Source organism: Corythoichthys intestinalis, chromosome 12, assembly GCF_030265065.1.
Source record: "Corythoichthys intestinalis isolate RoL2023-P3 chromosome 12, ASM3026506v1, whole genome shotgun sequence".
Lineage (NCBI taxonomy): Eukaryota > Metazoa > Chordata > Actinopteri > Syngnathiformes > Syngnathidae > Corythoichthys > Corythoichthys intestinalis.
Genome location: NC_080406.1, coordinates 29,684,566 through 29,701,974, shown reverse-complemented (window position 1 = coordinate 29,701,974; position 17,409 = coordinate 29,684,566). Strand labels below are relative to the sequence as shown.

At 40.6% G+C, this 17,409-nt stretch overlaps 1 protein-coding gene across 8 annotated transcripts in view; it reads left to right on the top strand.

Moving 5' to 3' along the window:
* The window catches only part of lrp1bb (low density lipoprotein receptor-related protein 1Bb), a 469,826-nt gene that overhangs the window by 154,879 nt on the left and 297,538 nt on the right, over positions 1-17,409 (top strand). For all 8 annotated transcript variants that reach the window (XM_057852528.1, XM_057852526.1, XM_057852531.1 and 5 more), the window contains one exon: positions 1,309-1,446. In XM_057852528.1, the coding sequence (XP_057708511.1) occupies positions 1,309-1,446 (138 nt within the window). The remainder of the gene's footprint in view (positions 1-1,308; positions 1,447-17,409) is intronic.

The window sequence follows — 17,409 nt, the reverse complement described above, 5'->3', positions numbered from 1 at the left end:
CGAACGTGGCCTGTATGTTAACATAACACAGCTATTAAGAGTTATTCAGATAACTATAGCATAAAGAACATGCTAACAAGTTTACCAAACCATCAGTGTCACTCCAAAACACTAAAATAACATGTAAAATGATATAATAATGTGTTAATAATTTCACGTATAAGTCGCACTCCCAGCCAAACAATGAAAAAAAGTGTGACTTATAGTCTGAAAAATACAGTAAAAGAAATTGTATATACAATGTATATTCTACAGCAATGGTCCCCAACCTATTTTGCACCACTGACTGGTATGAAATGGGCCTTTTTTACACGGACCAGTATTGTGTGGCGGAAAATGACAGTAAATATGTTTCGCCACGAGGTATTATGCTCTCAGCGCATTTGCTTTTGTTGCCTCGTTTGCTGGCTTTTATTATTATGCAGAATGGACTTGGATGTGGGCTCCTCTTCTTGCTCAGCAAGTGGTCTTTTCCATGTAAACCCTTTCAGACCCGCATTTTTTCTGCTGGGCAAAAAAAAAAAAAAAAAAAAAGATCTGCACTGATTTTTACTCAAACACCAGAACAAAGTGCAATTTTTTTGTTCGGGGATATTTCATGCTTTTATTGGTTATTTTTAATGATAATGTTAATGTGTTTTTAATGGCAAATGAGCACTTTGCGTTACCCTTTTTGAAGTTGTGTTTGGTCTGCCATTTTCAAAAAAGGTAAAAATAGCATAGAGGGGGTGTCAAACCTCATGATTTGATTTAGATGGATAAAGTTTTATACAATAATCTCCCATTAGTGGCAACAGAAACAAACACAGTGTATTTATTGGTTTAGAGACGTGAATGCGTCATGTCCTTCAGTAGCATGCCTAGGTCTGAAGGGGTTAAAACGTCCAAGGACATCACCGCCTGCAGCACATAGCCAACAGCAGCTAACGTTACAGTTTACACTGAATGACACAGGGCTGGTATATGTATGCAAACATACCGGTAAGGGTGGCCAACCCTTACAGGGTGACACATACACATTTTTACTCTTTTTACGACAGATTGTGGTCGTTAACAAATTATTCATTGTTTCTCTGAGGCCCGGTAGCAAATGTGCCATGGAACGGTAGCGGTCCCCGGCCCGGTGGATGGGGATCTCTGTACTACAAGATATTTATGTGGCTGTTTATCTCTATATACCCAATGATTGACTACTGACTAGTCAATGGTATAGTCAGTGTAGTGGGATTGATGGATGGATAACTTTTCAACTTTGCTTTTGGCTTTAAGCACAATAATAACGACAACTGTTCTTTTTTTCTTTTCCAGGTAAATTAGATGTGGTGATCCGATGTCCACTTAATCATGTACAGTGCATCGGGACAAAAAAATGTATTCATTTCAACAAACTCTGCAATGGAGCAAGAGACTGTGAGGATGGCTACGATGAGGGAGTCCACTGTCGAGGTATGAATGTGAGCTTTACATGACAAAATATTTAAAATTAAACAGATTGTCCTTTAAGGATTGTAAGGTATTATTTTAGTTATTAACTCAGTATTGGTATTTTATAATTCTCTGTAGTTTATTGCTATTGAACATATATTCCCAGTTGATGTACACAAGCTTTAACGGCTTCATGCCTGAGTGATCTTTTTATTTTCCTCATATTTTCCCGCACAAGGCAGTAAAAATAAGCTGTATAGGGGATTCATTAAACATGCCGGTGAAAGCTGTCATAGCCACTTGGGTATTTCATTAATTCGGTTGGATCTCAATTTGGATATCCGATAATCACGAAGAAGGGTAGCACACTTGAGAGATTCACACAAAAACAAACACAAATCTAGACATTCAATTTAAAATATGAAAGGACAATATTACTTCAAAATGCTAAAAAAAAACCAAAAAAAAACAAAAACATACTCTTGAAGATTTGTTGGCTTTTAGTCATTCACCAGTGAAAAGTTGTCTGACACGTGCAATACAGTTAATGTCGTGCGCTAAGTTGCAAAAGCACAAAATGCAAGTGAGCTTTATTGCTTTTTAGATGATGGGCCATTAAAATTGCTCCATTAGTTGATATAGATTTTCAAGATATATATCAAGCTTATGGCCGGCAGTCTTAATCTAATCGAGGGGTCATTTTTAGTGGATTTCACAATATGTTTAAACAAAAAAAAACAAAAAAAATCACATGCGCTTAAAGCCATTATTAAAGTCCTTGGTCGTTTTTGTCATCATTCTGTCTCGTAATAACATCCACATTTTACGGAAAAATCCTTCAACACAATTTCAAAAATATAAAGAAAAAAAAATAAAGAACAAATGTGCCCTTTTAAATATTCAAGTGCACTTCAATCTCTTCACATTTTTTCCCCCCCTAGACTTCTGCTCAAGCCGCTAAAATGCTGATCTGGCCTTGTGTAAAAGTGACTTCGTCAAGGCTTGTCTATACAATTTAACAAGTCAATAATGTGAATGGGTGGTATTTAAATACTGTACATCATTAAAAGCTCTCATAGTGCTCACCAGAGGATGTGAGTTCATGGTGTTGCGGCTTGAGGGAGTTTGCTAAAGTTGGTGAATTTTTCAAAGGTGACCTCTCAAACTGTCAAAACCAGAAAACACACAAAAGCGGCAATTGACAGCTCTGTTGAATAAATCTTCCCACTTCAAGTTTTCTTTGCAACTTTTTTTGGAATTTAGACGAATAGTTTTCTTTTGGTTGGCGAACCCTCAACAACATCCCCTTACTGGCAGTAACCGTGACCTTTGTTGTCCAGTTGGATGGCTAAAGTCATGCTGGGCTTACCGTAAGTGGTGTCAGGTGCAATGACAACATAGACTACGATTCACAGCTCCCTGTCGTGATTTATTTAGCATCTTGTTTAAGGAATTGAAAAGGACCTTGCGTCATTGAAAGTGTGGTTAACTCGTTTGACTATCCAGTAACTGTGTGACTGTCCTACAGTTTTGAGGACAACAGACTCTTTGGTTTATTTAAAATCGTCTTTAACAGTCTCATAAATAATATGATAATTAATTCATGCTTATGACAGATGTCATTAAGTGTCGGTCAGTAAATTGTAACTTTTGATGAAAAGGTTAACATTGTTTCAAATGTCTTTGTGTTAGGGTTAGGACACCAATTGACATCTGTCATCAGCATCCATTAGTGTTCAAGCCATTCAAGATTATAAGTGTTATTACACTGTCATAAGAAAAAACTTTGATTTTCTGATTTTTAAAGCTAACCTAGATGACTGAGAATACGAATGAGCATATTCCGAAAGATCACAGCCAACCTACTTTTAAAATGCGAAAATGCATATTTGCTTCAAGGCGCGTAAATAATTCCTGGCATGACTGCAAGTATCGTTGAGGTACATTCCACCAGGCGCAAGTAAGTTTTCTGCTTTAAATAATTGGACATTAAGGCCACCTGGGACCGCATGGTGCCAACCATCTGCTTTGGTTCACACGGGGACGCATGCAGGCCGCCGAGACCCACACGGACAGGGGCCAACGGAATTGAGGTCACTAAGGGGAAGTTTTAGACAACCAGCTGGGTCTCTCACTAACCCCCACCCCCCTTCCGCACCCTCTGACTATCTTCTCTTCTGCCCACCTCTTATGAATATACATGCTCTCCTCCCGAGGGGACTTGAGTGAAGGTGCCCAGATGGAAAAGCACCAAACTCTTTTTAATTCACCTTCAGGAAATGTGCTCATTCCTAGTCACGTTTCCATGGCTAAGCGAGGATGTATAGTGGATGTTTTTTTACTTAAATAAGCACAATTTGGCTTTGGACTGAGAAGAATATTAAATATTTCCCGCGAGAGAATTGAGAAATGATGGGGGGAAAACAACGGGGAACATTTTAAAGACAATGTATTGAAGCTACTGTGGGGACAGGTTATGATGTGTTTTATGTACAAGTTTGTATATTTGGGACACATACCATATTTTTGGGACTATATAAATTTTGTTTGGGTGGGTTGTGATAACCTTGGAATATTACCACCAGAGGCTGCGCTAGACTTTTTCGTTGTCTGTCATTTTGACTGACAGGGTCATAAAAATCCGGTCATAATCTATTTTTACCCGTCACTTAAATTTTTAAAATGATGATAATGACATTGTGGTGACCCTTTGTTTGGCATAATTCACCTTTCGTACTTGTGTGTCCATTTGGCCGAGCGCGTTACCGGCTACGACAGTCATGTGACAGAGACACTTAAGAGCCGCGCGCGGTCCCCTCACTATCCACTCGCTCTCTCTATATGATTGGCCGAAGAGTCGAAATGCTCTCCCGTGAAATGCCTGTTTAAAAATGTTCCCGTTGTTACTTCTTGCGTTCGCTTATAAGTGCCCATTTAAAAAGGAAAAGCGATGGATGTTACTACAAACAGAGCGTATTATTATACTGATCATTTTTTTTCTTCATTGCCTTGATGTACGCAGGCTCCTGACTATAAGCTTTTAGTAGCTTCTTAAGGAGACCTGACTCACACATAATCTTGGTTCAGCACTATGATATGATGTACAATTTGTAAATATGAATGTGTGTGAATAAATTGAATTGAATTGAATTGAATTGAATTGAATTAACAAATGTTAAAGTTGTATAATCATATAGCTAGAATAAGGAACGTCACTGACAAGCGCAGGCCCCCGCGAGTGGATAGTGAGGGAAATAGGATAGTGCGCCTACAGCTAACAAGACTCTTAACATTGCATACCGCTTCAACATATTCAATAGTATTTAGTTTTCATTCATTTTAAATTAATATTCTGTCCGAACAAGCTTAACAGAGAATCCACACCGTGCCATCACACATCAAGCAGATGAATATGTAACTTTTTCTCCGCAGTGACAAAAACAGCTGACTGTGGCCCCAGTAGGTAGGTAGCCTACCATATGTAGCATATGGAACAATGAAATTAACAGTTCACCTGCTGTGGCCTGAACGTAGTCTTACACTTTCCTACTGGTGCGCATGGACTTGAATTGCGTGCCCGCTTGTGCAGTCCCTGTTTTTTCACCTCTTTTATCAACACCATCGTTGTTTTGGGGCTTTTTGAAGAAACTTCGGACACTCAGTTGCCTTGACATTTTTCAGAGTAAGGCCAACGACGTCATGCATCAAGAGAGACAATAGCTAATTAATATGCTCACTCGCCACCCTGTGGTCTGGGGTGTGAATTGCAACCGGTCAAAATGACGGATGGACTTCAGTTTTTTCCATCACCGTTTTAAAAAATCGGTCAACGACGGAAAATATTCGGTTAACGCGACCCCTGATTACCACTGACATCACATAAACTAAGAAAATATATCAACAAACAACCAGATGTTCTAAACATACGCAAGTTTAAGGGGGGGCCGGAGGGAGCCGAAAAGTGTCATTGCAATTGTCTCCTATATATAATAAATATACTTTGGATGCATGTAATTGACTTTCCGATGTATGATTTTAAAAGAGAGTTTTTAAAAGAGTTTTCTGGTAAAATATTGTCCATAAAAGTTGCAGAGCAATAAAACAAACAACATAAATTAATGAAATGAACAAAAAAAGATATTTTTTTAATGGGTCAAAATTATTTTTCAAACAGATCATGTGACTAGCGCCTTAAACGGTCATTTGCTTTGCTTAGCCAAAACCAGCCGAGGACCGAAGAGGCAAAAGGATATACGTAATTTTGTCAAACCTAAGCTTTCAAAAGCGACAACAACTATCGAGCGAGAAGCAAGGACTGAAAATGTGGATCATGAAACGCCAGAGAGCACCACCAAAATGGTGAGGGAATTTCAATTTGCCCCACTAAAGACGTTAATTGTTCAAAAGAGCCACCACCAGTGTCTTGCCAATGTAGTTACCCCAGTTAAAAATTGTATTTCCTGGCCGCGGGAGTGCACACACACACATACATTAGTTATGAGTTATCGCGACTTGAAAAATTAATTGAAGCCAGAAAAGAACCACAGTTATACATTTTGGACATCGAGGTTTGTTAAACTGGAGAAACTCCATACAGGACTTGAATTACAGTAACAACAGTTATAGGTCATCCTACGAGTAAAACAGTAAAACACTACCTTTTTTTACATTCAGTATGTACTGTACGACAGAGAATTTTTTAATGTTTTTATTTATTTATTTATTTATTATTATTATTTTTTTTTTTATGGATGGGTTATGTTATAAAACCTCATAGATAACTACATCACCAAAACACGGAAATCAAGCCAATGAGTGCAGTGCAGTGGCTCCGCCTTTCCTGAATGCACTGCAGTGGCACCGCCTAGGGCATAACAATGTTTGACGGGGGTTACTACATTGGCACGACACCGGCGGGCGTACCATATTCAATGGATGACGATCTTGGGGAAAAGTATAGCTGTCCTAAGCAGCCTGATTAAGAATTCCCCTCAAGAATGATGGGAAACAAAAAACACAAATTTTCAACTTATTGTTATAAATATTCTTGTAAGTTAATTTTATTGCTGACATTGCGTTTCCGGGTCATCAAAATGTTGTGCCCCTCCTGCCCCAAAAGTTAAACTCTGCCTATGGTTCTAAAGACTTTCATGTTATTCAAAAATTAAATCATTAGCTTACATTGATTGCGATAGACATCCAATCCATTTAGACTGGGAGGGGCTGGTAACAATCGGTTGCCATCACTGGCTGCTAAAGTATAGAATTATTGTATCCATAGCTAACATGTACTACTCTGTAAAAGTTGTAAAGACCATGGTCCATGACGGACTTACTCAAGCACTTGTCTGGCACTCTCGCGGCTGTAATGTCCATCACGCTCAGTGGTAGTGAATGAGTTAATGTAACATATTAACAGTTTCTCAGAATGCATAAACAGCACAACATATCTAATTGTTCAACAAACTCTTTATTTCATGACAAATAACTACCAAATCATTCATCTTCAGTATCACCTCTGAACAAATCTACCAACTCTAAAAGTGCACACCCGTAAGTATGAAAGAAAAAAAAGAAACTGATAGTCTGTGGGAAAAAAACGGTACAAATGTATGCGTGTATGTATGTATTGCATTTGACCATTTTCTGTGACTATAACTTTATAATCACATTAGAAATTGCAAATGTTCTAACTAAAGTCACAAAATTAATATTGCACCCTGAAGAACAACACAGGAAATTACATAGAAGCAGTATTTTACTTATATATTCATTTGTGACATATTAGTTGAAGCCTTGTTGTTAAATATTGCTTTTCAAATGACAAAAACCAAATGCCTTCCATTACATTCAGTTATATATTAATTTTTCTGGTGCTCAAAACATGCATCTGAGCTTTATTAAAATGTATAGTCTGTTATTACTTTCTGTCATTTGGTGTCTTCTAGTTTGATATGATCATGATAGGTGGATTACATTAACTGCCATATGAAGTAACAGAATCATTATCAATTTATGTCTATGCTTATTCCTTTCTCCCAATTTAAGAAAATTGAAAATTCATCAATGGCAGCACAGAAGCAGAGTGGTTAGCACGTCTGCCTCACAGTTCTGAAATCAAGGGTTTAATCTCGGGCTGCGGCCTTCCTGTGTGGAGTTTGCAGGTTCTCCTCATGCCTGCGCGGGTTTTCGCCGGGTACTCCCATTTCCCCCCACATCCTAAAAACATGCATGGTAGGCTGATCGAACACTCTAAATTGTGTCTAGGTATGAGTGTGTGTGCGAACGGTTGTTCGTCTCCTTGTGCCCTGCGATTGGCTGGCAACCGATTCAGGGTGTACCCCGCCTACTGCCCATAGTTATCTGGGAATGGCTCCAGCACCCCCGTTATGCTCGTAAGGATAAGCAGCTCAGAAAATGAATGAATGAATTAATTAATATTTTTTGATACAAATCAAATCAAATGAGAAAATAATTGACAACATATAATTATAATCATCATAAAATACAGCCTTAGTTATATTTGTACATATTGTATGTAATCTACCTCTCTCCACATTTGTTTTTGTGTGGCCAAACAAAATAATCAAATCTTGACAAGATTAGGATTATGGTTTGGACGATTACATTGTATCATATCCTTATTTAGTTACATGCTTGTGCAGGAATAGTAGCGGTAGTTAAGATCCAAAATGGAATAATTACGACGTACAGTTGCCAAAGAACAAAAGTGTAGTTCAAAAAATGCTTTATCAAGATGAAGTTTCAACATGCTTATAATCATGAGAAATATTACTGGATCATGCAATTTGCGCTTCAAAAATAGCCTGCCATTTCCATTTCTTTGATAAATGCATTTTTTCTGTGACTTTTTAAAATTGGTTTTGTGTGAAAGTTTAATTGAATTGACATAAATGAGGCATGATGAATTAAACCTAATGTGTTATGCTTTCACTTTGTCATGCCTTTATCCTCCTTGTGACATTTACACAATACACTCGTTGATTGGCTGGTATTTTAACCTTAAACTAATTTAAAACCAAACTGACTTGTCTTTTCATTAGTAACATATTTGCCTCATTGATCTGGCATTTAGTGCATCCGATCTACTTGGTGCGGCATTTAGTGTACAGTGGCTTAGAGAATATTGGGGCTTTGACTAAATTCAACCCTCATTATATACCGAAATCACAGTTGATATGAATTGTCATCATTCTCAGTTTGTCTATGTGTAATAAAATGCTACAAGTTTCACTTATTATTCCTTACTTGGGGAGTTCTGATCTTGTCCACTCAGTCTTGCTAATGTGTAGAAAACACTCAATATTTACGTAGTGTCAAAAAAAAAAAAGGCAAGTTATAATCTGATGCTTTAAATGGTCACAGCATCAATGTGTCATGACTGAGACTTAATGATGCATCAAAATGAGCTTGTCAAACTGTGTTTGGAGCACACTGTGTCACGGCAGCTCACATTTGTGCAATAGCATTTCACAAATTGAGCTTCACTACCATATGAAATCTGTTGATATGCAGTGCTTGATACATTAGCATACTGACTGAAGTTGTATTATTAGTGCTGACTGTTTCCTGCAAATTAATTTTAGCGTGCCCTTCATTTTGGCAACAAGTCAGCAATCAGTGAAGTTTTTGGGCTTGCCACCCCCACGAGATTAAAAGCTACCCAAGCGGAATGCGTGAAATGTGCCAGTACAAAGCACTACACACCACCCACTGTAGCTGCAATGACAAATATTCAGTAGAAATTGGGCCAATTCGGAAGCCATTGGTATACACATAACAATGATAAAGTTGAAACTTTGTCTTCAAAATCTAATCCTGAATGATAATGGTTGAATGTTGGGTGTCTTTTCTTCCTGATCTACTTTGAAAATGATCAGTGCAGACAATTGGAAATGGTAAATCTGTTTAGTACATAATGTACAATCTAAAATACATAGTCCTTGTAAAGTTAAAATGTAAGTTTGACACTCCACAGAGAACAGTTTCTTGTCAAATTTGAATGATTAGAAATAATTAAAAAATTTTAAATGTTGCTATAAAATTGTCTCCTATATAAAATAAATATACTTTGGTGCAAATGCGGAGTTTGAGGGGGGCCGGAGGGGACGAAGGTGTCGTTGCATGTAGTTGACTTTCCTATGTATGATTTTAAAATGAAGAGTTTTCTGGTAAAATATTGTCTATAAAAGTTATAAAGCAATAAAACAAAAAACAAAAATGAATGAAATGGACAAAAAAAGATATTTTTATAATGGACCAAAATTAGTTTCGAACAGATCATTTGACTAGCATGACGGTCATTTGCTTTGCTTAGCCAAAACCACTCGAGGACCAAATAGGCAAGATGGATATATGTAATTTTTTCAAACTTTTTCAAAACCGACAACAACTACTGAGCAAGAACCAAGGATTGATCATGTGGACCATGAAACATCAGAGAGCACCACCAAAATGGTGAGCGGAATTTCAATTTGCCCCACTAAAAACGTTAATTGTACAACAAAGCCACCAACAGTGTCTTGCCAATGTAGTTACCCCCCGTCAAAAATTGTATCCTATGACTTAAACAATTAATTGAAGCCAGAAAAGAACCACAGTAATATATTTTGGACATCGATGTTTATTAAACTGGAGAAACTCCATACAGGACTTGAATTACAGTAATAACAGTTATAGGTCAAGCTACGAGTATAACAGTAAAACATTACCTTTTTTTTATGTTCAGAACCTAACTTACATTATAAAATAGGAAAAAAAAATTGGGGGGGATTTTTTTTTTTAACTCATTCACTCGCAGCCATTTTCACCGGTGCAACCCCTTTCGCTCCTGGCCGTTTTACTGGATTTTGACTGATTTTGCAAGGCTCACAGAAAATTCTGTTCTATTGCTATATAAACATGGAACCCACCAAAAGAAAGATTAGACTCTCGTCTTTCAGCAGGAAGAAAAAGTAAGTTTATATCTTTTTCCATTCTTTAAAAATCAGCATTAGAAAATAGCTTAGTTTGAGCAATTTTCCAATTTCTGATGAAAAAACAGAGAAATTGAGCTTTTTGTGAAAGCATACATTTCAAACATAACTTTGACTTTCACACAGCTATTTTTTGCTTTAGATACATCCCAAACATCTGAATAATGGTTTCCTTTTACAAAATAATATAAACAACAAGACAAATAGAGCTTTTGATAGCAAAGTAACAATTTATTTACACCTAACTAACTGAGAGATGACGCTGTTGTGGCCGCGACAGCCGGGTAAACTTGTCCCTCATCACCGCCTTTCTCATAAAGATGGATTTTTTTTAGTCTCTGTGGAGTGTGCTCGGCGAGCAGCACAGACTCAACGGCATCGTCCGCTGCACTGGTGGTCCCGGTTGTTCTGCTCGGTCGTCCAGCGCCTGGCATCCTGGGTATCCTCTAGATTGTTATCCATTCGGTCGTCTTTCGCCGGCGCCCCGGCCATGCGGCCCGGCCGTTCGTTGCTGTTGACTCGGGTTGCGGGTCTTACCAAATGCGCTACTGCCCTCCAGTGGCCAGTTTTATGGCTTTAAAATGGATTTTCAGCTTTGTGCTTTGGAGCTAAATTGAATCAGAACCCAGAGATGTCTTTAAAAAAAAAAAATTTTTTAAACGTAAAAGACGTATACGTCTTTGGGACACTGAAACAATAAAAAATAAAAACATATTTATACATTTTCGGGAGCAAATGAGTCAAAAACCTCGTACATAACCACATCACCAAAACACAGAAATCAAGCAAATTAGTGTAGTGCAGTGGCTCCGTCCAGGGGACACAATTTTTGATGGGGTAACTACATCGGCATGACACTGGTGGGCGTACCATATTCAATGGATGACGATCTTGGCGAAAAGTATAGCTGTCTTAAGCAGCCTGATTTAGAATACCCCTCAAGAATGATGGGAAACAAAAAAAAAAAAAACGCTCATTTTCAACTTATTATTATAAATATTCTTGTAAGTTAATTTTATTGCTGACACTGTGTTTCGGGGTCATCAACATTTTGTGCCCGCCCTGCCCCAAAAGTCAAACTCCGCCTACGTATGCTTAGGTGGCTAGAACATCCATGGGTTGTTGCGGGACTGTTTCACACTAAACATAGATTTTTTATAAAAAAAAATTTAACCTTACTTATCCACATTCTCTCCTTGAGATGGATGTACTCAGAGCCACAGCATATTTCAAAGTGTACTGTAGGCACACCATTTTGCATATTTTCAGCAAATTTCTTCAAAATGCTCAAGTACAATCTGTGTATGAACACATTTCTGGACTCAATTTACAAAACATACCGTAATTGCTGTCTGTCGTTCTTTTAATCAAGACGTGTTTTTTAGTCAGGCAACCTCACAATTTAGTATCTCTTTGAAGCTCACTACTCTTCTACAAGCTGGTGTTTTGATTTCTTCTTTGACACATATCTCCTTTGTCTCCTCAAATCAAGTTGATTAATCTGCTCATCTACACGTCTCTCACTTTGAAGTTTGGCAAGATGAACTTTTGCGATTGTGTAGAATTGTTTTCATGCACATCAATCTCCCTCACAAAGGGAAAGGAGGTGGCGTCTTAAGCAGTCTGAGAGTAACTTGTATACATTTGCAGTCATTCAGTTCTGGGAGACTATTTATCATTCAGTTCAATCTATGAATTATTTATTTAAAAAATAAAATAAAATGAATCTGCTCCTTGGGTCAAAAAATCACTATTTCTAAATCACTGCAGCAAATTTCCTATGGAAGTTGTTTGTTGTATCATTCAATCCAGTCTATATTCTCTGGAGCCAAGACGCCTTTAATAATGGATACTATTAATGCTATAAAAAAGCTGAATGCTATCTTAATGCTTCTCAGCTTGTAAATGTACCAAGCAGCCTGACAGTTGGAGCAGTCTGTAGGATATCAAAACTGTTGCTCCATTAATGGAATATTTACAGTACGCAGTCTCTTAATCGCTATATTTTACGAGAACAGTCGTAATGTTCATTTTTAAGGAATATGTTAAGTAAAACACTGTTCAACTCTATTAAATCTATTTTTACAAAGTGTCTTGTTATCCCGGTAACCATGGCATGGGCCTCATGCCAAGCTCTGCTTCACACTACAAACACAGGAAGATGCTGGCAATCAATATTTCATGCCTCTCGCTTTGTTCTCCCGCACTGTCAAGATATCGTCATTGGTGTTAGTGCACCCCCTGATTTGAGGAAACAATCTGGTGTCATCGGAAGCTATTACAGAAGATGTCCTTCCTCTGGAGCGGTTCAGATTAAAAATGGATTGTTTGCTTGAAGATTTTGACACCAGCAAATATTTAAGGCTGTATCAGGAACTGGCAGTGCAGTCTCCAATTTTGAAGCCAAGTGTTCTTCCGGGGATCAGCAACATTTACATTCCGGTACTTCTTTAAGTTGCAAGATGATTTTGTGTGTGCATGCATGAGTTACAAGTTCTAAACCATTTGGACACAATGTCACATCAAAGCTGACACACTCAAACTTCCCAGATAACTTAACCTGAATAATAAATAGTGTCACCACAATCATAAAGCATCTAATACGAAAATATTACTCCGAATGTATTTCTGGGAATTCCAGACTTTTTGAACCCCTGGGAATGTTTGACCCAATTTCTGCCTTGTTGAAATCAATCTTGTCGCTCCTGCCACCCCGAGGACATCAGGTCCGTGCAGTTTCAGACCAAAAGAATCAGGAAAGATCTAATTAATAGCCAGGGAAGCCACTCATTAAAGGTCCTTGAAGCCAGCTATGGGTGCATCTCATTTGTCGCCCCTGCATCCCACTCAGGTTCTTCATCAAATAATATAACTTGACTGCAAAAGGAGTTTTGGGAAGCTAGTTACTCCATGACTGTAATTGAATGGTATTCATAATTGGGCCAGATGGGGCAATCTGACTGTTACTCATGGGTTTTCTCCCGATGATGGCACATGAACAGTGGCACGCTTTCCATTCACACAAGGCCATCTGTTTGGATGGATGTGGAGTGTCGGCTTAAGGCCTGCTTGATAGATGTGTGATATAATTTTATTTATTTAATTTTTAGAGTAATTAATTTGAGCCGCATATTTACCATATTTGAAGTGTGAACGTGAAAATAATTGCTCGTTATTGACCCCCCCCCCCAAAAAAAAAAAACAACAACAAAAAAAACAAAAAAAATCAATAAAAGTCTGTCGTCTGAGGAGCAAGGATATCGGCAAACTGGGGCCACATATACATGAGTATGGGGGATGGGTTGCTGGTGGGTCAGCACATAAAACATGAGTGCATAATGTGCAAGTATCTCTCCATTTCCACCGATGTGGAGTTACAGAAGCAGTCAATGGATATAGTATCCAATATTAAGCCCAAGAATTACACCAATTTTCTACCTGAATAAGCCCCCAGCACTTTCCTAGTTGCACCATTAATACTAATGTAGGGACAGAAAAAGCAAGCATGTACCTGAAAACCAAATTTAAAAGTTGGATTTAGTAACCTGGAGTACATTAGCCAAATTGCTGAATGCCAAGTGGATGGATTTTATTTTGGGAGATTTGTCGAAAATCACAGTTGCAGAATGTGTAGTGTATGCTGAGGTTAATTAAAACTGTGGTTACTTTAGACCAGTTCTTCTCAAATAGTGGGGCGCGCCCCGCCAAGGGGACACAGAGTGATGCCGGGGGTAGCGCTTGTGACCTTGGGGAATATTTTTGCCTTACTAGAATAAAGTGTAATTTCACATCCACTCAGTGGGCGGCAGTGGTGCTAAGATGCGGAAATATGACAAAGTTTATGTGACTTTTAGTGGGAGACAGTGGGAAACCGGGTAAATACCAGTCTGTGTCTAAAAATGTTTACAGCGGGCAGCAGGAAGTCAAAACAATTAAGACGTCATTTAAAGACATTAGGCCCCAATCACATTGATAAGCCACGAAAATGTGCCTAATATTGCCAACAATCATCCCGTCAGTGTTGCATCAGTAAACCAGCGAGCACTGTTAGCATCATATAAGGTGGCATACTAAGTTGGTCAGTGCAAAATAACCCCGCACCAGAACAAAGGAGCTTATACTGCCTGCAGCAAAACTAAAAACTGTCCCTCTGTCCGATGATGTTGTCGTTTTTGTTCATTAATTTTTTTTTTTTTTTTTGTGGTCAAATTGTTTGGCATATTGTCCTAGGCCACAGTTCGATGATCGACTTCGTAATCGTGTCATCGGACTTGCGGCCGCATGTTTTGGACACTCGGGTGAAGAGAGGGGCGGAGCTGTCAACTGATCACCACCTGGTGGTGTGTTGGCTCCGATGGCGGGGGAAGATGCTGGCCAGACCTGGCAGGCCCAAACGTATTGTGAGGGTCTGCTGGGAACGTCTGGCAGAATCCCCTGTCAGAAAGAGTTTCAACACCCACCTCCGGCAGAACTTCTCCCTTGTCCCGGGGGAGGTGGGGGACATTGAGTCCGAGTGGGCCATGTTCCGCACCTCCATTGTTGAGGCGGCCGATCAGAGCTGTGGCCGTAAGGTGGTTGGTGCCTGTCGTGGTGGCAATCCCCGAACCCGCTGGTGGACACCAGCGGTAAGGGATGCCGTCAAGCTGAAGAAGGAGGCCTATCGGGCCTTTTTGGCCTGTGGGACTCTGGATGCAGCTGACAGATACCGGCTGGCCAAGCGGACTGCGGCTTCGGCGGTCGCCGAGGCAAAAACCCGGACATGGGAGGAGTTCGGCGAGGCCATGGAAAACGACTTCCGGACGGCTTCGAGGAAATTCTGGTCCACCATCCGGCGCCTGAGGAAAGGAAAGCAGTGCACCATTAACACTGTGTATAGTGAAGATGGCGTGCTGCTGACCTCGACTCGGGACGTCGTGAGCCGGTGGGGAGAATACTTCGAGGCCCTCCTCAATTCCACCGACACGCCTTCCTTTGAGGAAGCAGAGTCTGGGGACTCCGAGGTGGGCTCTTCGATCTCTGGGATTGAAGTCACTGAGGCGGTTGGAAAGCTCCTCGGTGACAAGGCTCCGGGGGTAGATGAGATCCGCCCGGAGTTCCTAAAGGCTCTGGATGTTGTAGGGGTGTCATGGCTGACATGTCTCTACAACATCGCGTGGACATCGGGGACAGTGCCTCTGGATTGGCAGACCGGGGTGGTGAGGGTGTGTTCCAATTATAGAGGGATCACAATCCTCAGCATCCCTGGTAAAGTCTATTCAGGGGTGCTGGAGAGGAGAGTCCGCCGAGAAGTCGAATCTCGGATTCAGGAGGAGCAGTGTGGTTTTCGTCCCGGCCGTGGAACAGTGGACCAGCTCTACACCCTCGGCAGGGTCCTCGATGGTGCATGGGAGTTCGCCCGATCAGTCTACATGTGTTTTGTGGATCTGGAGAAGGCGTTCGACCGTGTGCCTCGGGGAGTCCTGTGGGGGGTGCTCCGGGAGCACGGGGTACCGAGCCCCTTGGTAAGGGCTGTTCGGGCTGTCAGAGTTTGGTCCGCATTGCCGGCAGTAAGTCGACTTCATTCCCAGTGAGGGTTGGACTCCGCCAAGGCTGCCCTTTGTCACCGATTTTGTTCATAATTTTTATGGACAGAATTTCTAGGCGCAGCCGAAGCGTTGAGGGGGTCCGGTTTGGTGACCTCAGCATTGAATCTCTGCTTTTTGCAGATGATTTAGTGCTGTTGGCTTCATCAAGCCGTGACCTCCAACTCTCACTGGAGCGGTTCGCAGCTGAGTGTGAAGCGGTTGGGATGAAGATCAGCACCTCCAAATCCGAGACCATGGTCCTCTGTCGGAAAAGGTGGAGTGCCCTCTCCGGGTCGGGGATGAGATCCTGCCCCAAGTGGAGGAGTTCAAGTATCTTGGGGTCTTGTTCACGAGTGACGGTAGGAGGGAGCGGGAGATCGACAGGCGAATCGGTGCAGCGTCTGCAGTAATGCGGACTCTGCACCGATCCGTAGTGGTGAAGAAGGAGCTGAGCCGAAAGGCAAAGCTCTCGATTTACCAGTCGATCTACGTTCCTACCCTCACCTATGGTCACGAGCTTTGGGTCGTGACCGAAAGAACAAGATCCCGGATACAAGCGGCCCAAATGAGTTACCTCCGCAGGGTGTCCGGGCTCTCCCTTAGAGATAGGGTGAGAAGCTCGGTCATCCGGGAGGGACTCGGCGTCAAGCCGCTACTCCTCCGCGTAGAGAGGAGCCAGCTGAGGTGGCTCGGGCATCTGGTTCGGATGCCTCCCGGACGCCTCCCTGGAGATGTGTTCCGGGCATGTCCCACCGGCGGGAGGCCCCGGGGACGACCCAGGACACGCTGGAGAGACTATGTCTCTCGGCTGGCCTGGGAACGCCTTGGGATCCCGCCGGAGGAGCTGGTTGAAGTGGCTGGGGAGAGGGAAGTCTGGGCTTCCCTGTTAAAGCTGCTGCCCCCGCGACCCGACCCCGGAACAAGCAGAAGATAATGGATGGATGGATGGATGGATATTGTCCTCATGAGTAAATGTTGTTAATAAATTTGAATTTATTATTACTAATTGATTTTATTACATTTTAATTTTCAGTACCAAATGGTAAAAAAATTACCTCGAGAGTATTTTTACAGTTTGGATGTGACTTTATTTTTTTATTCAGGCAATTTGATGCGCTTTAAGTCTTTTCTGTTACAAACAAAACACTATTAATAAAGTTATACTTCATTTTAAGCTGATCTATATAGCTTTTTTCTTTAATATTAAAATGGACACAATGTTATGCAGAGGTGTACTTACAATAACAATTTTATAGAACAATGATACTATTTACAGTGGTGGCAGAGAGTTGGAGGAGTGTGAAACATTTACGTCTGGGGGGAGGGCGTAATAGAAAATAATTGGGAAGCACTGCTTTAGACCTTCAGTACTTTTATTTATTTATTTATGTTTATAATTTTTTAAACTTTGGAGGCATGAAATG